Source organism: Sinocyclocheilus rhinocerous, unplaced genomic scaffold, assembly GCF_001515625.1.
Source record: "Sinocyclocheilus rhinocerous isolate Xijiao unplaced genomic scaffold, SAMN03320098_v1.1 scaffold1648, whole genome shotgun sequence".
In the NCBI taxonomy this organism is placed as follows: domain Eukaryota; kingdom Metazoa; phylum Chordata; class Actinopteri; order Cypriniformes; family Cyprinidae; genus Sinocyclocheilus; species Sinocyclocheilus rhinocerous.
In genome coordinates this window covers 353811-377615 of record NW_015647958.1, presented here as the reverse complement: position 1 = coordinate 377615, position 23805 = coordinate 353811, and the positions used below count along the sequence as shown (strand labels likewise).

At 36.5% G+C, this 23805-nt stretch overlaps 1 protein-coding gene across 1 annotated transcript in view; it reads right to left on the bottom strand.

Annotated features, from left to right (window-relative positions):
- dnah6 (dynein, axonemal, heavy chain 6) overlaps window positions 1–23805 on the bottom strand; it is a 76091-nt gene that overhangs the window by 13077 nt on the left and 39209 nt on the right. Inside the window, exons 44-65 of the mRNA XM_016513935.1 lie at window positions 23084–23230; window positions 22637–22710; window positions 22252–22406; window positions 21152–21383; window positions 19730–19882; window positions 19437–19577; window positions 16162–16404; window positions 15757–15924; window positions 15287–15522; window positions 13488–13749; window positions 13249–13372; window positions 12077–12273; window positions 11637–11840; window positions 8865–8990; window positions 8262–8426; window positions 6275–6342; window positions 5020–5200; window positions 3195–3374; window positions 2723–2956; window positions 1622–1757; window positions 1316–1488; window positions 648–838 (exon numbers count right to left, since the gene is read on the bottom strand). Of these exons, the coding sequence (XP_016369421.1) occupies window positions 648–838; window positions 1316–1488; window positions 1622–1757; window positions 2723–2956; window positions 3195–3374; window positions 5020–5200; window positions 6275–6342; window positions 8262–8426; window positions 8865–8990; window positions 11637–11840; window positions 12077–12273; window positions 13249–13372; window positions 13488–13749; window positions 15287–15522; window positions 15757–15924; window positions 16162–16404; window positions 19437–19577; window positions 19730–19882; window positions 21152–21383; window positions 22252–22406; window positions 22637–22710; window positions 23084–23230 (3790 nt within the window). The remainder of the gene's footprint in view (window positions 1–647; window positions 839–1315; window positions 1489–1621; window positions 1758–2722; window positions 2957–3194; window positions 3375–5019; window positions 5201–6274; window positions 6343–8261; window positions 8427–8864; window positions 8991–11636; window positions 11841–12076; window positions 12274–13248; window positions 13373–13487; window positions 13750–15286; window positions 15523–15756; window positions 15925–16161; window positions 16405–19436; window positions 19578–19729; window positions 19883–21151; window positions 21384–22251; window positions 22407–22636; window positions 22711–23083; window positions 23231–23805) is intronic.

Sequence of the window (23805 nt, the reverse complement as noted above, 5' to 3'; positions counted from 1 at the left end):
TTGCTCCATCCTTATTCTGCTCTGTCACTCATCGACAACCTGCCTGTTCTGTCTTAGGGCCGTATATTTACCACCGGTACAGCCTGCTCTGAGCATCGTTATGCACATGCTGCGCACAGACCCCGCAAATAAAACGTGTGACGAAAGCAGGCGTGCAGCACGTGCATAACAGTCTGAGTGCAGGCTGTACCGGTGGTCAATAAGAATAAAGCGCAGATATGCTGTTCTGAATGGACGTCGGGAACGGGATATTGTTAGACCGCCCCCTCCCGTTCAAACTACACCAAAGTTACCGACCACGTTTTATTCGGGAATTTAATCCCGCGGCGCAAAAAATCTGGTCGGGTCCCCGCGGTTCCCTTTCTTTGGAAGCCTTTCTTGCAGGAGAACCAGGGCAGCAAATAAACCCTCTTCATATATATAACATACTAAAGTTTATTTTTATTTTTAGGAGATCTGTTTGTAAGCTATCTGAAACATGTATCACACATTCAATATGAATCAATATATTCAGCAGAAGTTAATGTACAACACTCTGAGTATTCAATCATGTATGTATGTACTTACATGTGTCACTTAACTGGGAGTGACACTTGGGAAGTGAGTGAGTAAACGGTGTATGAATGTCACAGTGCATGTACAAGTACCTATCTTGGTATCCTCTCTCATTGGCAAACCGCTGGAATGCTCCCATTGGATCTGAGCCTGTGCTTAGAATAAAGACCAGGGGAATGGAAGGAGACATGTCTGCATACAGGGTTGCAAGATCCACTGGGGGATTCTCCACAAATTGTTGTCCCAAACTAATGATAACAAACTCAGTCACTGCAAACACAACCTGAAAACACACAGAGTAATAGACTTGAAATACATTTCAATGAAGCTATACCAGCTGATAACGATACATAACTCAAGCAGACTTACTTGACACACACAGGAACTGTAACACATATACACACAGACAAATCACAGCTTATTAATATCAAAGCATATATGCTGGTCTGCTATTAAGCACAATACAGGAACAATACAACATCATCTGAAAGTTTGGTGTCAGTAAGATTTTTTTTTACTGTATTTATTAATTCATTTATTAATTCATTTTGTTTTTAAATACTACTTTTATTCAGCTGAAAAGTCAGAGCTGTGAGATGTTAACTCAAAATAGTTTGAATTAATCTGAGAATCAGTGAATTTATCTCAGAATAAACTCGGAATTGCAAGAAATAAAGTCAGAATAGTGAGATAATAATTCTGGCGGAAACAGTCTTACATAGTAAGTCAATCTTTCTTTCTTTCTTTCTTTCTTTTTTACCTTCTCCTCCATAAAACTCTTGATGAGAATAAGTTTCTGGAAGGCCCCAAGTCGCTGATTCCAGTGACCTCTGACCTGTGGCTGTTTCTCAGAGGGTATGTCTTCTGAGAAAGGAGGAAGGTCAGTAACATACCCATCCCACTGTTCAGGGTTTATTGTTACCTCTAGTTGTCCTGAGAAAAAGAGACAAGGAAAAATAGCATTAAGATAAGAATTACTGTACGATTTCCATTTTGTAATTGATGCTTTTCAAGAAACAGTGTAAGTATGAGCCAGTGATGTTTTAATGAAGCAGGAAGAATATACCCAGTTTGACAGATATAGGTGTGGATATGATCTCCTTTTTAATGCCATTAAAGCATGGTAGTCGGTCTTCTAGATTACAACAAGTCTCCCAGGCAAAATCAGACAACCATGGCACTTCTGGCTTTTCTGGCAATTCCTGCAGAGGGAAGCAGGAAAATGTGTGTGTGTGTGTTTGTGCATAAGGTTGCATAAGTAATATTTCATCATACTGATACATGTCAGAAGCCATCAAAGAGCATGAATTGAGATTAGGGACTTTGATCAAGCAACAAGTCATAATTGATTTTAGTACAAAAATGTTGACAAACATTGGAGTAGACTGAAATATAAAACCATCAGAAGTAAATTAGTTACAAGCATGATGGACAGCATATTGGATTATTACACTTGGAATCTTTTCTTCTATTATTTCTCTCCCCAGAGAATTTCCCTCTTTTCCTTAATTTCTAAACCATATTAACATCCTATAACGAGAGGTTCATAAATAAGGGAACACAAAAAATATCCGTCAAGGTTTATAAAATTTGGTAAATGAGAAATGTTTTACTTAATACAACCTCTCATGTAATATGTAAATGGTGATTCACATTTTGTGCAGGAGACACACTGGAGTGAAAGTGCAAATACAATCCACACATCTTCTCAACAAGCCACACTATTTGAGTTTCATTCATGCCCCTAATGGTACTGGAATCAAGTTTAATACTTAGGGTTACCCATGAGCAATAGCAACAGAGATGCTTTCCTTAGCAACAGAACAGAACTGTACTCAGTTTACTGAAATACACACAAAAACATATTGCTTCAACGCACACTAAAACAATATAACAGCGTGGGGCATTAGAGAGATGCCTTTTTAATGGGGGCAGAGACTGCAGGCCCCTGAGGAAAGGGAAAAATTAGAAAACAGCTCTACAATCTAACAATTAACACAATTAAATCCCATTCAAGACTTGTAGAAGAATAACTGCCTTCTATAGAATCAGAATAAGGACTCACATACATAAGTACTCACTACACACACACACACACACACACACACACACACACAGGTGTTCTTTCTTTCTCTGTTATCACATATGCCCTTTCAACATCCCTGACCTTCTCCATGCCTCCAGCTCCTCGCAGAAAATACTGCCACTCCTGCTGGGAGATCTCTCCCCTCTGCATCATGATCTCCACGCACAGCATGAAGCTGTAGATGGCCTTGTGCTGCTCAAAAAGGCCACGAGACACGTTCTTGTAGGCGCTCAGCAAAGTCTGATCCAACAGGATCTGTAGTCTCATGCTCAGATCTCTGTGCTTCTCTGATGACTCAATAGTGTTGTTGAACAACTGCAAAGACATTCAGGAAAATTCTCAGTGAATGCGTGAATTGACAAAATGTATACCTTAAACGCACTGAAAGTCACTTTGAATCATACAACTATACATACATATAAATACATACTGTTACATACACATTTCTAAATAAATTATTTTTTTATTTTTTTAATTAATTAATTAATCAATCATTTTTTTACATTACATCCTGAAATAATATTCTAAAATGTCTGCTCTAGATTGAAATTACCTGTTTAAAGTACTTTAGGGAGAACTGGTACATGGGGTCAATCTCAGACAGGCTGGCAATGACAAAGTAAATGATGGAGCCACGTGTGGCAACAGGGCGATACTTCTCTCTGGCTGCGTTGATCATCTCCTCTGTCGTCTCCGCCTCCACCAGCCGAGATTTAATGGCCTGAGATGTTACCTGTGCAAGAGAAAATAGGATAAATTGTCAGCAGATCTGCTTGATGTCAAATGTAAGTGTTATACTCCAAACAGAGACAAACGTAATGATTCAACAGCTTGATGTGTTTATAAAGCATCTTAAAATGCGAAAGGAGCTATAAAGCCGTCCACATTGACAGCAGTATCAGTGTCGCAAAGATACATGAAACTGTAGCAGAGGTGTCAGACGGAGACAGAGCTGTTTTTGCCTTTAAGATGGATACTTCGTTCATTGCCGGCCCAACCTTTCGTTCATCTATCAATCTATCTGTACCTCCCATTCAGCCTTTCATTACTCTCTGTTGGAGGCGGAAGGTGGACAGTGATGTGCAATCTGTGCCTCTGATTCTTCTGCTTGCTCAAATTTGGCACAAACACACTATGTCAGGGGAATTTGCTAAAAATTTATTGTGCCGAGTGAAAGCGCCATTTATTAGTAAGCGGCATCTATGCTGGTTTTGCACCTGATTCACTAAAGAAATTATGCAGATCAAGGCAGCATTACAAATGCTGGCACAACTGTACTGTACTATAAATCTAGAGGAGTACTTTTTTCTATAGTTTCACATTATAGAATTTTACAGAAATTATTCAAAAATATGGTAAAATGCTCATGTTGAATTGCTTGTGATAGTGACACAAGAGGAAACATGACATTTGTTTTTCCATTTCCAAATCCTAAAACAAATCCTCAGAAGAAAAAATTAAAATGTGTCAGCCCTCATTCCCAAATGTTCACATAATCTTTTTAGTTGACTGTGACATTTGCATTGTTTGTGAAGTAAACCTCTCCTTTTTATATGCAGCAGTCATTAGCATAGCGGAAAAAAGGTTTAATGACAATTATTAGATAAACAGTGGCAACGAAAAGCGCCTGGACACTTAAAATAAATAAATGTCATTGAATTACATAAATTATCAAACAAAGTGGCTTCTGCAAACAAATGATGCAAGTCCATTTCAGAGCTAACTTCAATTTTGTTAGATTCCTTTCCAAGATTTTTTTTTGAAGTGAATGTTGGTGGATTTAACTTGCAGTTCAAAAGTTTGGGGTCAATAAAATTGGCTTTTTGACAGAAATTAATACTTTTATTCAGCAAGGACGCATTAAATTGATCAAAAGTGACAGTGAAGAAAAATAAATGTTGTTCTTTTGAACTGCATTTATATATCAAAGAATCATGGTTTCCACAAAAATATCTCAACCGTTTTCAATCAAAATGTTTCTTGAGCACCAAATGGCTGCTGAAAATTCACCTTTGAAACAAGATATATTTTAAGAAATTAAAGTAAAAAATTGTTTATTAAACAGTATTTTACATTGTAATAATATTTCACAATATTACAGTTTTTACAGTATTTTCATCAAATAAATGTAACCTTGGTGAGCATAAGAGACTTCAAACCCCAAACTGAACGGTAGTGTATGAATTAATATTGCTTTAGGGTAAACAAAGGTTAAAATAACATCTTCAGCTGCTTTTATATATAATTATTGGCCTACTGATGTCTATTACTCTGCTCACTAAGTATTTAAGTACTGTCTTCACACTAAAACTACTATAGATCAGTAAAAAACTCATAACTATGCCCTCTCTTTAAACTTCTGACCCCAAACCACTGACCTTTGACTCTTGTAATGTTTGTACAAGCTCCTCATTGTCGAGGATGTTGCCCTCGGAGGTAAAGAGCAGTTTGAGAATTCGGTCCTCAATGGCTTTTAACTGGTTCCGGTCTGCATTGATGCGAACTATCAGCTGGTTTCTCTGTTCTTCCAAGTCAGGACGCTCCAGACGAACTACATCACTGGGTATAGACAAAATTAAACAATCAAAACATGTCAATCAAAATTTTACACAGTGGTAATTGGTAAGAGGTATATCATTTAAACAAATAATCATCATAAATATCAAATAATATTTAATGTTAGACAACATTATGTCTTATGTCAACTTGTGTAATGAAATATGTTTGCATATGATGCATGTTAATACCAGTTGTAAATAGTAATGTGTCTTTGTTGACCAGCTGTGACTGGACCACCTACGATGGGTGGTAGTAAAAAGTGAAAGTGTATTTCTTAAACATGTGTCTGTAGTTCAGACAATAGATGAACAGATGAGAAATACAGCAATAATAAAGTCTATAACAATGTAGGATTTGAGCCAGGGAGTAATGGTTTTCATATACATTTACCATGATATAAAAAGCAAAGACAGAAACCTACAACTCTTATGCAACTGCATTATTCCATCACTCCTTGCTTTTAGAAAAATAAACACCTCTGATTCAGCTACTGTCTCCTAGGTGAATATTTTAGACCTCTGGAGGACTTAAATTTCCTTTTTCCTAAAATTGCAAGTTATTGCATTGGACTAAAACATACTGACTTTATAACTTCCCACCTTGTTACAAAATTGAACGGCCTACAAAAAATTGCTTATAAATTTCTCAATTTGCAATATTATTAACAAATATTGGATTCAGTATTATGTGCCTTATGTTTTTGAGTGAACATTGACAAAATTATCCACAAATAATGCTTTCTTCACTCAAAAAGGTTCATAAGCTCAGATCAATGAGGCCTATGACCAAACAATTTCAAAAAGAAATACAAAACCTGTGATAATTGAAACAAAAAAAGACTTGACAAAAAGATTGAATCCAAGATTTGTTTACAATATAACATCGTGAGAGATTTACAAGCATTTTTGACTGGACACATCAAATTAGGTAAAAGATAAGATTTTCAGCACAGCCAAAATGTTAACTTTAAGTTTTTCTTTATAGCAGATTTTAAAAAGTTTAAAACTTAACATCATGTGTCTCATGTGCTTTTTGTTTTTAAATTGAATCTGAATATTCAAAGCACGGGATTACCTGAGGATTTGATCTTCCAGTCCAGACTTGGTAACAGTGAAGTTGATGACGGTCACTTTGATGCACACCTGACACAAATAAGTCACAAAACAATTATGGATGTGTAGCTTAAAAGGGTCATACCATAACTTTGTACAGTATCAACATTAATTGAAAGCAAGCTACATAAATAACTTGTTCTGGTTTTATCCACCTTGTCATTATTTAGACATTAACAAGATAACACTGGTGGCTCTGAGAAAGGCAGAAAATCATTCAAATTTGAATTATTAAGAACAAAATTGACCTGTAATTCTAAATAGCATAAACATGTATTCTTTAGGGGCATGTAAATAATGATTGGCATTATCTGCTAAATGTATTCCCTGAGATGCTACCTTTCCTCTCTTAAAATCCTCTAGAGGCACACTTTGTGCTTTGATTGGCCCTATGTGCTTTGTATTTGCTGTCTGTCTGTGAGAATGTTTCTTGAGTCCAGACTGGTCCGTCAGCACAGCTCATCTCTCTTCATATAAGCTGAAATGACAGGTCTGTCCTGTCTCTAATGCTGGAGCTTACAACGGCACATCCCCATTTGACAGGCAACCGTATCTGGCGGTGTGCTCTCTGCCTGCTGAAAGCGCTATTGCCCGTGGCCTTGTCTGTTATGATTGCTAGGGCATTGTCTCTTTGCAGGTGGGCGCTGATCCGCATCCACCCCAGAATTTTGCAGCTAGAGTTGATATGGCGTGGAGCCAGGGAGGGATTGGTGCACAAGGTGGTGCCACAACAGATATGTGAAGGGCTGGTGCCAGCCGTGTCCAGTTTGCTACAGTGTCAAATCTAGTTGACCTTAAACAGGTGTCAACCTTGACTCCAGAATGCTTTCTAAAATCCCCCCTGCCATTTGCACAATAGTCTGAGAGGATAAATTAACAATGAGCTGCTAATGAAACACTGACAGTAATTACATGTAACAAAAAGACTGCGGGGGTCAGACATTTGCAGGGAAGAATGAATTATCAGTCACATACTGGGGTTGGAAAAAGTAATGTGAACACCTAGGAAATGGATGATATTTCTTTCTACCACAATTTGCTTTTAATACAGCCTCCAACCTTCTCAGAATAGATTAATATGCAAACTTTTGAATAGTCTCCAGTAGAATGCTGTATATCAGAACATCTGCAACTTGCTTCAGAGATATTGGAGATGGGAATCTGTTTCTCACTCTACTTTAAGAACTGCCCACAGTGGCTTGATATTATTCAATTCAGGTGATTTGACAAGGCCAGGGCAGATATCGAAGTTTATCTTGGTGCTCCAACTGTCCAGGTTTCATGATCATGACTTTATCTTTTCGCATTTTAGCACTGGTGTCTGTGATTAAAGTTTTAGCAATTGCAGCTCTTTCATGGATGTTGGATTTGTGAAGTTCTCTGTTTTTGGTTTTTGTGAAAACATGGTCTTCAGGGTGAATATTGAGGTTTGCTGTCACTTCTGCTGCAGTAATTTTGTGTTGTTTGGACACAATCCTTCTAAGTGTTTGATGGTGCCTTTGATTAACTTTCAGTTTTTTTTTTTCTCAGAAATTTTCTTTGCTGATGAAATATTGCCATGCTTTTTGTACGCAGACATAATCGTAAAGAGTGTTGATCTTAAAACACCAAACAATTAGGCTGTTAAGGTTACAGATGCTCCTGCTAAAAGGGCTCCCATGATTAGCCTTTTAGGAAATCTGACAAATCACCAAGCACTTGTACTAACCACTGCTGAACACAACTTATACTACACTGATACACAAACTAGAGAATATAGCCAATAAAAGATAAATAAAGATAACCACAACAATTAATTAAAATATTAATATTTTACATAAAATGAAAAATTGAAAACAATAAATGTTTATATAATATGATGGTGCTTTTTTTGTTTGTTTTCTTGTAAATATAATTGTATGTATTTTTATCTTGTTTTCTGTTTCATTTGCTCAGACTCACACACATACCTCTGGGAGGTAGTGGGGATTGGCCATTTTGGTGGTCATGTAGAATCGGAAGTTTTTATCATAGTCAATGTCAGAATCTCCAAGTCGGATCAACGTTCTGCCACCTAAAACAAAAGTCTGCTTCAGAAGAATGGGCTCCAGAGCAGGGTCCAGAGTTTCTTTTAGCTGTAAACACAAATACTGTATAAGTGAAATGCATGATATTTGTTCATTTTCCAGTTATGATAAATATTCAGCATTCAGTTCCATTTTTATGTTAGATCTCTTGGTATGGTACAGATGTCTGATCCTTGTTCTTAAAACTGATCTAAAAATAGATGCTAGGGGAAAACTATAAGCCTCAGTTGTCAGCAGTGAAAACAAACATGACTGAAACTAGATTCATCAGAAAATCACATCTGCCAAGAGTCAGAACTAATAAACTCACTACAGAATCACTCATTTAAGACTGAATTAAATAATTCAAAGTCAATCAGATATCAGTTATCAGTTCCTATTAACTCTAATCCGTAATTTTAAATATTTAAATTTTTATTTCAGCAATTTATTTGTATTTACATTTGACTACAAAGTTTCAAAAGTGAAAGAAGGGTCAAAGTTTACCTCCTCCAGAAGTACAGGCATGCCCAGCCGGATGGCGTTCTCAAGTGTACGGAGGAAACCTGCATCGGTTAGCTTGATCACCTTTAAACCATTCTTTGTCTCTTTAGACCGTATCCAACGATTTGCCTAGATATAAAATGTAAAAGCCTGCATTGCATGACTGTAAAAAGGCAATGTGGTGTAACCATAAAAAAAAAGTAATAACAGATTTCCTTACTTCTTGAATACATGTGAGAGTACGTCATCATGAATAACCTATTAATATCTTTTTTTTTTTAAACTTTTTTGTCACATGCTTTTTTTCATTATGACAGTTACATGCCTATGTACGACGGCATTTTAGTGCCACATAAAAGAAAAACAAGATTATGAGAATAAAGTCGTAATATTTTGAGAATAAAGTCAAAATTACGAGAATAAAGTTGCAGCAATACAAGAATAAAGTCATAATATTTTTAGAATAAAATCAAAATGATGAGAATTAAGTCGTAGCAATTACGAGATTAAAGTTAATATAATTAAATATAATATTTTGAGAGAATAGCCTATATTGCACATGCAAATTGGGGGCACCGGGAGAAATTCCGGTGGCCTGACAACTGATTTGAATATATGTGGGACTATTAGCAGAAATCATCCCATGTGTCATATACTCGCAAGGACAGTATGCTTGGAAATAATATTTCACGTATTCGAATACATTCATTAGCCTATTTGTAGTGTGCCACCCACCCAATAATTGTAATAAGCTTTGTGCTTTTGGTACTTTTAATATAAAACACAGTCTCAGCTTTCAAATTCTGTCAGTTTAATAGTGAAATACAAACAATATGTCTTACAATGATGTGTTTTTCCTGCTCTTTAATGTGGCGTGACAGATTGCTATATTCACCTCAGTTTAAACAGCATGTGAATCAATCATCTTTTCAATTACAATGAGACATTAGTTTCATTAAATTATACTGTGTTTTATGCCTTCTGATGTTCCTTCATGTTTATATATTCTATAACTTGTAATAAAGAGGAAAAACACATTTATAATTTGTATTTCGTGATAAAACTGACAGAATTTGAAAGCTGAGCTGTGTTATTTTAAAAGCAACAACACACAAAGCTTATTGCGATTACTGGGTGGCTGGCGCGCTACAAATAACGAATGATTTGAAGACGTGAAATATTATTTCACTTATTTATTATACTGTGAATAAAACATCTTGTGAATAGTCACTTAACATTATTTACCTCATAAAAGACAACAATATAACTTAAGTTAAGGAGTGAGAGACCACTTCAACCTTTAGAACGTTTTATTGCTGTTTTTAATTAAATACATTGAACATTAACATTATTCACACAATATACTGGCCTTGCTATAACTTTATTCTCAAAATATAATGACTTTAATCTTGAATTGCTATGACTTTGTTTTTTTACTTTTTTCTCATACAACGACTTGAGTGCATGAGTATATTTGTGCATGCATGTGTGACAGAGAGACATGGAGAGAAAGACAGATAAAGAGAAACATCTTTATCAGATGAAAAGGATGTGACAGATGTCCCTTTGTAAAGAATCTGGGTTCAGATTCTGCTGAAATTAAGTATTGTACTATATAGAAATGTGTGTGTGTGAGACGTGCATCTAAGCATTATGACATCAATGCCACTATACAGAGTGGAGATGAGTTGAGTGTAGAGTGTTTATGTCATGGTTTTTGTGTGTATGTAAATGTGTGACAGTCTGATGTTTGAATGTCTGTTTCAGTCTCTCCAGAAGTCTCCCAAGAGAGACAGCCAGATGGAGAGAGACTAAAACACAAATGACAAGAAAGAGCAGAGGAAAAAAGGAGAACGACGGGCAAATGTGCTGAAACCGGAGAACAGTAATGAAAATGGAGAGGTTGGAATGGGAGAAAGATATCTGAATGGTAATGCAGGGAGGCTGTTTGTTTTCCTATTTGGGTTGCGAAGGCTGTTCTTTGAACCATTGTGACACCATCTCTAACCAACTGAACAACACTCTGCTATTAAAGATGCCCTTCACATGACGCACTCATTTATGTCCTGATGACACAGGCTATATGAAATGCAAAACAGGAATCCATAGAGGATAGATCTATTGAGGTGGCAAGAATTATACCGTAAGCATTTTTAAAAATATATTACCGTTCCAAAGTTTGGGATCACTAAGTTTTGTTTTGTTTTTTTTCAAAGAAATTAATACTTTATTTCTAATGACAGTAAAAACATTTACAATAATACAAAAGGTTTCTATTTGAAATAAATGCTGTGCTTTTGATCAAGAAAAAATTTACTACAATTTCCACAAAAATATTACGCATCACATCTGTTTTTAACTATGATAATTACAAATGTTACTTGAGCACCAAATCAGCATATTCGAAGGATGTCTAAGAGTCAGCTTTGCCATCACAGAAATAAATCATTTTAAATATATATTAAAATACTGCATTTTCAAATAAAAGCAGCCTTGGTGAACATAAGAGTATTCTTTCAAAAACACTGTAAACAGTCTTATCGACCCCAGAATTTTAAACAGTAGTGTAAATTTCCAATGTTAAAATACTTACTTTATCCAACCTACTCCGAGTTAAATGTAATCAACTCATGGGTTAAACTGGAAACTATCTTGTTTAGTGCTATTTAAAGGACTATAAATTTCATTATTAAATAAAAAATTGTTACTGTGACTTGCCTTGCTAAGGCACTGGAACACAGCATTAATGGAAGGTTTGGGAATGTTAGAGGTCACCTGGTCTTGAGGGTCAATCATGAGTGGCCAGCGGCGTCCCCGCATCACAAGGATTCCATTCTCTGTGGAAACATTATCCCGCGGCAACCCTTCAGCATTCCACTGTCGGATCTCGTAGGGATCTCCTAGAATGCTGATAAGACTGAAGTTGTCACTGATTGGGATTCCCAAGTTTTGACAGCGTGTGATCCAGTGATTTATAAGCTACATGACACAAAAAAAATGCTCATTAATCACATGCACATAGTATTCTGTAAGCTAAAGGGGAACTCTGTTTTGATGTGTCATAGTTCGGTAAGGTGGGCATTTGACATAGGTCATGATTAAGAGGATAAGACAGGCTTGACTTTAAAGACTTGCCAGATATGTAATATACTCAGTGGCATTTTATAATTAAGGCATGTTGTGGAGTGAGAAAAGCTTGGGATCTAATACACTACCAGTTGTCTGTATTGGGAGGTGAACGCTCCGTAATAAGCCACACATGCAGCAGCGATGAACACATTTCCAATGACGTTGTGGATCTCCTGTTCAAAAAAAGTAATGCTTTCCTGCCATCGCACCTGCTCGTCTCCCAGAGCAGATGTTAACTTCCCCGACCGACCCAGACGTACTTCGGTCAGAACCCTGGTTTTATCTACAACCCACACACAAACACAGATAAACATACACACAGATTCATATAGGCATACTGTGTGGCACCTTAAAAACAGTTCACTATGATTTTAAAAAACGTCCATCTTATGTCAACAGTCCCTTAAAAATCCCATCTAAACTGGTACAGGCTTTCATAAGATTAGTCAACTAGTCATTTCAACAACCTGACTAGTTGACATAGAAATATGTACTTTTGTACATCCCTAATAAAGACAACATGAACACTTCACTCATACACACAAAATCCCACAATTACTGAACCCACACCATATATAGAACACTGCAGTGATAATGTATTTTTGTAGGCCACACCAGTTTTCTTAAAAAATACCCAATAGGATTTTTTTTACATTGGCCTTCCATTGGATTATTGCAGAATAATCCAACCCTCTGCGACTAATATGTTTATGATTCATTATGTTGTGTTCATCATGATAATCTTCACAAATGATCACAGCTGAATTTTGAAGTCTATATACAGTTGGCATAAATAAAAAAGCTGAATGAAGGCTGTAAACGAACTACACCATGGTTGCATGACATCACTATCACTCTAAGTTTCTAACAACTCTTAAATATTTTTCCTGAATGTTAGAAAGTTAGAATAGACCAAAAGAGTGTGATTATACACACAATGAAGCAGTAAAAGCAAACTAGCGAGTAGATGAGTTTTAGCATGTAAAAATACATAATTCCCTGCAGCACTATTTGTTATAAATGTAAATTTAATTCACTTGACTTTGCACAGTAATCCAAGAATAACCATTCTTCAATCCTCTACTCAATTCCATTATCCTTTTTTTTTTTAAAATCCCTTTATTTGGCCCCAACACAATTTCTTGCTTTTTGTTATTGCATTATTATCATTAAGCACACTTAGTGATACATTTCAATTCATTTTAATTATGCAGTCGTGGAAGCTATCTGTCTCTTCATCTCTCTCTTTTTCTCTCACCCAGCATCTCTTTCTCAGCCACACTGGACTCAAATTGCTCCTGTAAAGCTTTGATTTGGTTCTCCACCTCCTGTAGTTTTTTCTGCTTTTCTTTCAAGGTGGACATTGTTGCATCTAACTCGGCCTGATAAAAACAAATTAATAATAACAGCAAATAATACACAGTTACACATTCATAATGCAATAGAAATTATCGATGTATCAACATAAAATTTTTAAAAAAAAATAACTAGACTCACCTGAGCAGCAGCCAGTTTCTCACGTTTGGGCCCAACCTCTTTCAGAACTCTTGAGTACAGGTCCATGGCTCTTACCCACATACACATGGACTTGCAGGACTTGGACACTTTTTCCACTTTCTCAGGCACAAAGTCTGGATTAGTAATGTATTTATGCAGCTTCTGAAGAATCTGAGGTTTGATATTGTCCTTGTCATAGTCCATTAGCTTTTTCAGGAAGTTTCCATCACCCAGGAGCTGCTTTGCACTGGCCCAGTCTGTCCTAGTTGGGTGTAAACAATGGAATGATAGGAAGTGAAGTCTACAACTACTGTAGAAACTAAAACAATAGATTTCTTTAGCTCAAAGCATGAATAGCCAGTTTGTCACTATGAAATATAGAATTAGACGACTTGGAAATGGTCTCTATGTTACCAAATATTTTTCAGAAAGTGCAATTCAGCCAACTGCCTTATTTGTAATAACTGAATAAAATGATGAACATCCAGTTTAATGAAAAAAGAATGTACAGTGAAGTCTTTTTAGTTTTAAAATCCTACAAGGCTCGTCTGAGTTACTTTAAAGCGTATATTGTTCTTTTCTTTTGGCAAATCATTATGGTTGGTAATATCTGAATGTTCAACATATTACAACACCTCCACATCCTCTCCACCAACCCCTTAATTACATTATTAGATTTAACACCAGCTGGATGAGTATGCAGCTGGAAATATAAAACAAAGGCGATTACAATAACAGAGGATTTAACGCAGGTGATTTCCAGTCATACCAAAACATATCACATTAAATTAATTCATAAATATTTAACACCTGAAAACCAGGCAATATAGAGAAGGTGTCTAATTTTATACTGGAGTCAATATTTTAAAATGTTAATATAGAGCAATTAAAAGTCTCTCATATTAAACAGCCAGTGTGTGTTAAAGTCAATACGAGTCAGTGTGTCAGTGTGTTAAAGTCAATACGACATGTTCACTTCCATAATGTTAAATATTTCCCAATGAAACTGGATATTCAATACAAAAAGGTCTGATTTTATCCATTGGAAATTAATTGGATCATGAAAGTGGACTATATGATAAGTGGCTGGAGGGTAAAATATGGATGAATTATTCACAGTAAGACCAAGAACATGTATTAAGAAAGTAAATGGGGTCAATTTTGATTTCTTGTTGAGTTTAAACTCCACTAATCTGCCACTTAGATACAGCACAGGTTTAATAGCATGAGCAAATTGAACAATTAGAAGGATAAAAGAACTGCAGAGAGAGAGGGAGGTGGAGAAACAGAAAAACAGATTGTTCAGTCTGTGTTATGGCATTTTAAACACCCATTAAATTGCTGTCTTATAAAGTTAATAATGAGTAGCTCTGTGGTAGATGATGATAATGATGTTGAAAGTAAGGAGATGAAGGAGTAGGATGAGATTGATGACTGAGTGAAAAGAGCACAGATGCTCCACAGTCAGACAATCTGATGTTAATATGGCCAGCACATACTGAGTCACACTGTGGAGGGTCTCAGAGCCGGAGGGGGTTTGTGTGAGAACATGTTTTTCTGCAGCTAGATTAGATACCTAAAAATATTTAATACCACAATTTCATGAACCTGCATTAAAATCATATCAGTGCCTACACTTTAAAAGAAAGACAAGAAACAGTTTGTAAATGTCACAAAAAAGTAGGAGTATAAATGGTATAAATAAGACGATGGAACCAGAAGTGCAAAAATTCCGTGTTTTAGGACTCCTGCAGCACTCTACATAATACAATATAATATAAAATAAAGATGGAACTCACTTGTTGTTGAGCAGGATGCACACCGCCTCCATCACAGTCATGACGAGGTCTGGTGGTTTGGTGAAGACACGGATTTCTGATATGTCAGCTTTATCCAGGGCATTCAGGGCCTTGTTGGCACTGTCGAGTGCAGGCAGCGCCTCATCCAAATCCCGCTGAGCATCATCCGCAATGGCTTGAGTCTCTTCTGCCTTTACCTTAGCTAAAGCTTCATCCTCTTTTACAACCTTACGCACCTACAGGTAGAGAGGTCCATAAGAGCAACTGTTAATGTTAGAAGATGTACTTCTGCAAAGCATTATTGAGTTCATACCATGAAAAATCTAAACATTTTAATGTGTTTTGGGACTTCCAACATACAGTAGACATAGCATTACAAGTGGACCTTAGGAGAAAAAAATGGACGTATAAAATTAGGAGTTCCTGTGAAAACAGATGGGGAATTGTTGAATTATTAGTAATACACATACCTGGTCAGCGTTCTCTTGATCCACAGCGAGTTTCTCCATGAGAGCATTGACATCGATTGATTTTTGTTTAAGCACAGGCTCCAGAGCAGAGAGGTCTTGCTTCATCTTATCAACTAGTTCATTTGTCTCCAGCAGTTTAGTAAGACCATTTTTCACACGATCTCGAGCCTGTGCAGACAAACACACATTATATTTCACACATACAAGTCACACATTTATATGTTTGTCTAGCTCTGATGGATCCTTTACTCTAATATATCATCCAGTTGACACATCGCTTACTTTAAAATTTAAAAAGGTAGCGACTTTTTTTCTTTAGTAATTAGAGTCCACAATCTTAAGTAATCATATAACAACATCAATAATTTATGCATCTATGCATCACCCATAGCCCAGTCTCCTCACCGCCTGCAGCTGCTGTCTCTTTTCTCCCAGCATGCTCAGGTACAGGTTAATGAGCTCTAAATAAGAGGTGGGCGTTGTGTAATAGTGTCTGCGTAGTTCGGAGTAAAAACGTTCCGCCATGTCAGTCACGCTAACATGGATCTCCACACACATCTCTGAAAAACACTGCTTCATCTCCTCACTGCCAAACTCCACATTCTGGAAGAAGGTCTGGGACACAGAAAGCAGTGCTTCACGGGGCCACTGAAAAATAAACATGGAAAGAAAGAGAAAATTTCCCTGACTGCCATGTATCAAATTTGTGAATGCATCACAGAGTGAGCACAAGTTGTTTACTGAATTGTATTTGAAAAGATCTTTTAAAAGATCATGTGTCGTTTTTGGGTGCGCTATTCCTTTAAATGTTAATTTCCTTTTTCTGACTTATTTATGTAATGTATTGGCTTCCACAAGTACAAAAATAGCATGCAGATTGCACTGAAGACATTATAATAGACTATTCTTTCATTTTATTCTGCAAGAACCATAGCGGTCACCTTGAAATATGTGGGGTGAGTGCGTTTGTGTGTGTGTATACAAGTAAACAAACATACACTGATGGAAACAAATAAGCAAATAAAAGTGAACAGACATACGGGCATTCTGCTGCTTAACATTAATGAGCAGCTGCAGTTGGCCAGCACAGAGCCATTCATCACACCCACAAACACAACACTACAACGGACAACACAACAAATAAAATCAACACTCTACATGCAAACAAACCACACACACTTTATAGTAATTAGCAGAACACCCCTTTCAACCAAACAGCTCACAGAGGTCAGTGAACATGCGTCTCATTAGATAAGAAAATGAAACAAAAGAATGGCAGTAAAGAGAGACTGAATGATAGGCGCACAGTGTCTGTATGTGTGTAAAGACTTGAAGCCCCCTGAAGCCTCCTCTTTTTTATAGTCATTTTATAAAAAAGTACCATTTGTGTCCACAATATCTGATGAAAAGCACTCAAAAAACTGATATTAAGTGTTCTAAAATTAATTATATTGAATTATAAATGTATTCTATATATATAAAATATTATTTTATGTGACTGTGGTGTATTTTTATAAATATGTATAAGAGGTATATATATTTTGCATGTCCATATAGCCAGTCCACTGTATAATAAAGGTTGTAAATACAACAAAGATTATTGGAGTAAATTTGACAAGAAAATACAATTTAATTCTTTCTACTTCAAAATTTCAGGTTTAATACAATGTGTTGCGAAATAAATGTGAAATTTAATTACAAAAAATGTGAAAATGTAACAAAAAATTGTGTCTACACCAAAGTTTTTTATATATTTTTTAAATATTTATTTTAAATGCAAAAATTGCTGACAAATTTGTTGAAAATATGTATTGGTTTTTATTATTATTATTATTATTGTTAAATTATATTTTATTTACGTCTGTGAATTTTGATTCCCCTATCACCCCAACACATTTTTTACATAATACCACTTTCATTTTAAATGGCATAATGAACATAAAGTGACCATTTACACCTTCTGGAGTTTCTATTCAATATTCTAGCAGAAAATTGATACGGATTTACTCTATATCAGCACTCTTGGAATGGCGCTCACTCAGATTCAAGGAACAGAACTGTTATATAACAGATTTAATTAATTTAGCTTGAGATAGAAGTATGCATATTTTTACTTAAAACATTCTTTGGCTGTTTCATTTAATTATTTCCCATCTTCCTCTCCATTTCTCTCTCTCAGGGCCTAAACCAACTCCAGTCAAAAATCACATTGTTATGCCTTTAGACATGAGCAAATCAGCTACTGATAAGAGCCCTGTTCCCAACCATGATTACTGTGAAAACAGAGAACTGAAGCAATGGACTTGTAGGGGTGAGTAAGGGCGGAATGCATAAGTAGCCTTTTCAAACTATATACATGAGCAAAAATGAGAGTTGCTCCTTATCATCTTGGTATACTGCTGCCTGTCTTGCATAAGTGACTCTTTAATATTTATATTAGGGACTTGGGTAGCAATTTCCCTTATCAATGTCCCATGCCATTACTGGACAGATTGGCCATGGAGAATAAATGTGCTCATATTCCTGATGTAGACCAAAACTAGACAGGCCACATTTTATATATATATATATATATATATATTTATCCTGCAACACACAATTATTTGGTTTGGTCTCATTTCATAGCTGTGTAATAGAAATAGTGAAAGAGATATATAGAGATTTATTTTTAATTGTTTGTACAGTAGATGCTGCTCTTTTGAAATTTCATACATCAAAGAATCCTGAAAAAAGTATCATTGTTTCCACAAAATAATAAAGCAGAATAACTGCTTTCAATATTGATAATAATAAGAAATGTTCATGCGCATCAAATCAGCATATTAAAATGGTTTCTCATCACGTGACTCTGAAGACTGGAGTAATGATGCTAAAAAATTCAGCTTTGCCCTGAAAGGAATAAATTGCTATTTAAAATATACTAAAATACTAAACAAAAAGACTGTTTTAATTTCAAATTTTGGATTTTAATAATATTTCACAATATCACTGCTTTTACTGTATTTTTGATCAAATAAATATCCTGATGATCATTAAGAGCATTGAAGACTTTAAAATCCCCCAGTAGTGTATGTACAGTATACACCACTTCAGGTGTCCGTGGGTATTTCAGGATGCCTTCAGGTTTCATTGAATTTCTACTTTCTTTCATGTTACTTTAAGGGGAACTCACTAAGAATTAACTGTGCCCACTGACAGTTTAGTTAGCATTCGCTGTCTGTTGTTTTAGCAACCAATTTACTAAACAAGTTAAGCAAACAAGTCCAAAAATTACTGCCGAACGCTATGTGCATGACACAATTGCCCATCTTGCAGGCCGATTAAAACTCTGCCTACCACCTGCTTTCTGTAAATAGCACTGATTTTTATGAATAAGGCACATCTGTAATAAGCCTTTGCCTGTGCATATTTAAATTAAGTCATTGTTATTCTTTTTATTGCACACATTTCCTCTCTATGAAAATGATTTCATAGAGAGGAAATGTGTGCGGCGCTAAAAAGAATAACAATGACTTCATTTAAATGTGCATAGTGAAACACTGCATGGTTAAGTTTGGTTGCGGGTAGTACAGGCAGGGGTTTGCATGCGCAGCAGTTTAGTGGAAACGTGTTTAATGAATTCACTGCTCAGTGATTTTGGTTTGAAAACGAGTGTTAAAAGAGAGGAGGTGTATTCTGACCTGTACAAACCAGTCAATGGTACAGCAGTTAACTAGCGATGGGAACATGCGGCAGCGTGAGCGGAAGGAGTCGCCCACAGGGCTCATACACAGCACTATGTGCAGCTTCTCACGCACACGAGAGATAAAGAACTGGAAGACCTGAAGACACAAAGACAAACAGAGATAAGACAACTGACATCTAAACAGAATTGCAGAGCAGCTGAGAATATATAGTGACATTCTGTACTTGGTTAGATCTCTTGGTTATGGCCATGTTGCAAGATTGGATGGTTGTTAGTTGTATCATGTACCTCATCCCTATTTCCCTCAGAGATGCCGGCTTCTTTAGCCTTGGGGCTAATGGCAGCCAGCACCTGTTTCAGTTCATCCTTCTCAAAGAGGTTTGGTACTTCACCCGAGTTCAGCATGTTATTAATATCCTCCAGGAACTCTTCCACCACAATCTAAAACAGATGAGAAAAACAAATCGCATGGTCAAACAACATCATTCTACCAACACTGGTGCATGTTATTAATATCATGTTCATACTACAACTGGTTGAAAGGTGGTGGTATTGCACCTTAATGCTGGTTGCCACCTGCGTCAGTCCCTAGCACACCTCTTTAGATCAAGGGAGTGAGGTTTACCCATACAGCTCTTACTAACTGGCCTCCATTAAAATCTTTAGCCTAAGGCTGATGATACCACAGGGCAACTTTTTGAGCATTTTTGCTAGGCAACTCTCACTTTGAGAATGGGTAACAAATTTCTATTTCGATACTTTAGATCCGTCGTGGGCCCTGTGTCTCACTTGGTTGCCTGTTGACGGCAACATTGCCCAAAAATTTGCCCCGTGTATCATCAGCCTAAACCTCATTCCCGTCCGGGTCACGGCACCAGTGTACTGTAACCCCTACTGTAATTCTACTCGCCATGCTATCTCAGAGCAGAATTTGAACCGGCATGGGAGGCAGGCACACTAACAAGGGCGCCAATGACAGCAGCCTCTTGCATCAGACGCTAGTGCACCTCTTGAGATCAGGGGAGTGAGATTTAACTGGCCTCTGTTACATACACTTTTGTAGTTATGTTTACGAACTCTCTCTGCCTCCCTACATTCATATTTTAAGTGGGATTCACTGGCCAAAAGAAGGAAAAAATACTATCTATCAAAAACACTGAAGAGTATTTATTCCCTTCGGTCCATGAAAACACAATAATAAATGACATTTAAAACAGCCTATTCAATCAAACACTCCGATTCTCATTAGTAATTAGCCCTACAGATGGGTACACAAACACAAACCTCACAACGCATATCTCTTGTCTATAGCACCAGCTTGTGTCTGTCTCATTAGGAACTGTTCATGAAATTATTTAGGGGGTCATTACTGCTGCAGAGCCTGTATGCTGAATCACAAAGCAGTAGAAGTCTCTGCTTTCATGAGACAGTATTACAGCACTGGCAGAGGGCCCGGAGTCATAACAGAGATGACCTACTGTCTACTCTACAGCTCAGAGAAAACCTCTCTGCATCCAGATTCATATCCACAAATCAATAAATCATAACTTGTGAATTGGTTACAAGGAGTTTCGGAGAGGTGTGGTTTTGGGTTACGCTAGGGCAAACATTCCATTTTACAAACTTAAACACACAACAAAATTACTAAAACTTTACCTAACATTAAAATAAAAACAGCAAATTTATCAGCAAATTTCTTTTTGGTTGTACCTGAGTGTCTGTAAAGAGAAACACCATGTCCTGGCCTTCCACACCTGCCATTTTGTAAAGTTTACGCAGGTCTTCGTGGAAGCTGTCATAATTATAACCACGGCTCAACTCAATCTGAAAGCAGCGGTAACCACACATGTGAGCAGCCAAACGTGTTAGAGATTGCTTTCCTGTGCCGCCCACACCAACTAACAGGGCATTTCCACGTTCTTGGCGAATCATGCGGGCGATTCTGTTGACAGGGGAAGAGATGAATGGTAAGAAAAGAAGGTCAATTGGGTGAATGAACAAAACATTCCATTAGTAAACCGATCTAGATGCCCAGCCTGAATGGTGAGGTCATCTGAACACCTGGTTTTGTGATCACCAGATGAAAAGGCAAGCTACTTGCTTACCTAGACACGTGTTCAATGGCATCTTGGAAGAACACAAGCTTGGTTTCCTTGGCAAAGGTCGTGTTGTAGTCATCCAGGTAGTCCTGTAGTACCTGGCGAATCTTCTCCATGTCTGTTAGATCCTCATAGACACGGTCAGCCTTGTCTGCTCCAACCTGAACAGCGTTAATTCAATAATTTAATTAAAAAAATTTATTAAGCACTGTCATTAAATCAAAAAGGACCATAATCAAAAAGACGAATGACTGTTCTAGCTAACTATCTTTATATGAGTAACTATACTACTGTATTAAACAGTTAAATGTAAACACACAGAAAGAAAATACAAAACAGTGACAGACTGTCAGATGCAAAAAGATCACGACAATCCCCAAAATACTTTTACCTTGATGAAATCTCCAAAAATGATGGGCTGATTCACAAAGTACATCGGCTCTATGTTTATGCTGAAATATTTACCTGTTGGACAAGCAGTTCAGGGCATTAATGTTTACTGTAGCAAAAAGATGACAGATTGGGTGCAAAACAAAAATAAATAGATCACTCTGACAAGTGACAATGCAAAACAAGGAGAATTATAATATTGCTTTAATCTGACCCACTTTCCTCTATCTAAAAAGTTTAATTTCGCCCAGCCTGAATGGTGAGGTCATCTGAACACCTGGTTTTGTGATCACCAGATGAAAAGGCAAGCTACTTGCTTACCTAGACACGTGTTCAATGGCATCTTGGAAGAACACAAGCTTGGTTTCCTTGGCAAAGGTCGTGTTGTAGTCATCCAGGTAGTCCTGTAGTACCTGGCGAATCTTCTCCATGTCTGTTAGATCCTCATAGACACGGTCAGCCTTGTCTGCTCCAACCTGAACAGCGTTAATTCAATAATTTAATTAAAAAAATTTATTAAGCACTGTCATTAAATCAAAAAGGACCATAATCAAAAAGACGAATGACTGTTCTAGCTAACTATCTTTATATGAGTAACTATACTACTGTATTAAACAGTTAAATGTAAACACACAGAAAGAAAATACAAAACAGTGACAGACTGTCAGATGCAAAAAGATCACGACAATCCCCAAAATACTTTTACCTTGATGAAATCTCCAAAAATGATGGGCTGATTCACAAAGTACATCGGCTCTATGTTTATGCTGAAATATTTACCTGTTGGACAAGCAGTTCAGGGCATTAATGTTTACTGTAGCAAAAAGATGACAGATTGGGGGCAAAACAAAAATAAATAGATCACTCTGACAAGTGACAATGCAAAACAAGGAGAATTATATAATCTGACTAATCTGACCCACTTTCCTCTATCTAAAAAGTTTAATTTCATAAAATAATAATAATAATAATAATAATAATAATAATAATAATAATAATAATAATAATAAACCTGCTTATTGACTTTTTTGGTCAGTAAATACATTTCAAAATATAATGTATTATAATATTCAATTATTTTATCTATTACGATGTCTGGACTATAAGCTTCTGAAGATTAACAGTGAAAAGGATTCAAGGGTCAGATGCTTACTGGCCATCTCTGAGATCATGGTATGGAAGTAGGTCTTGTCCTCGTTGTTGATGAGTCGATCGTGGAACACACGCTGACACTCGTGACAGAACAAACGGAAGATCTGGGTTTGATCTCTCACTGTAGTTGGCTCACACTGCAACATACCTGCACAGAAACACACACACATGCAGAAGCAGAGAATGATTATGATTTTCTTTAACATTCAAACAGATTCTTCATTATGTCTTTCATTTCATAGCAAGAATGCCTACTAGTAGAAAATCAATTCTGAGTCTACAGATCAATGAACAGTAACAGATGAACTTGTCTGTGACCTTTGGTTAATAAAAAACATAATCAGATGGGGGCTGTGCAGGTTGGTTTTAGTTTACATTGACAGTATCCCTATTGAGAGTCTATAGTTCAGCCCCTGGGCGAGTCCTAAACCATAAAAGAACATTTTAACAACTCACAAAATGCCTATTCAAATTAAGAGAGAGCATTTTTATTGCTCATTTAAGAGCTCCAAAATGAAAGAAGCTCTTTACAAGCCTTTGGTGGATTTAAGCAACAGATGCTAAAGACCCTGGGTAAAATTGTTAAAAGTTGTATTGTTTTGGATGAATTGTGATTTTGGCCAGGTTTTAAATTATTTGAGTACAATATATAAATGACAGTCTTTGTAAATTCTTTGCGATTGTCCTCCTGCCTTAAATGCCCCTGTAGGTACATATGTCTTT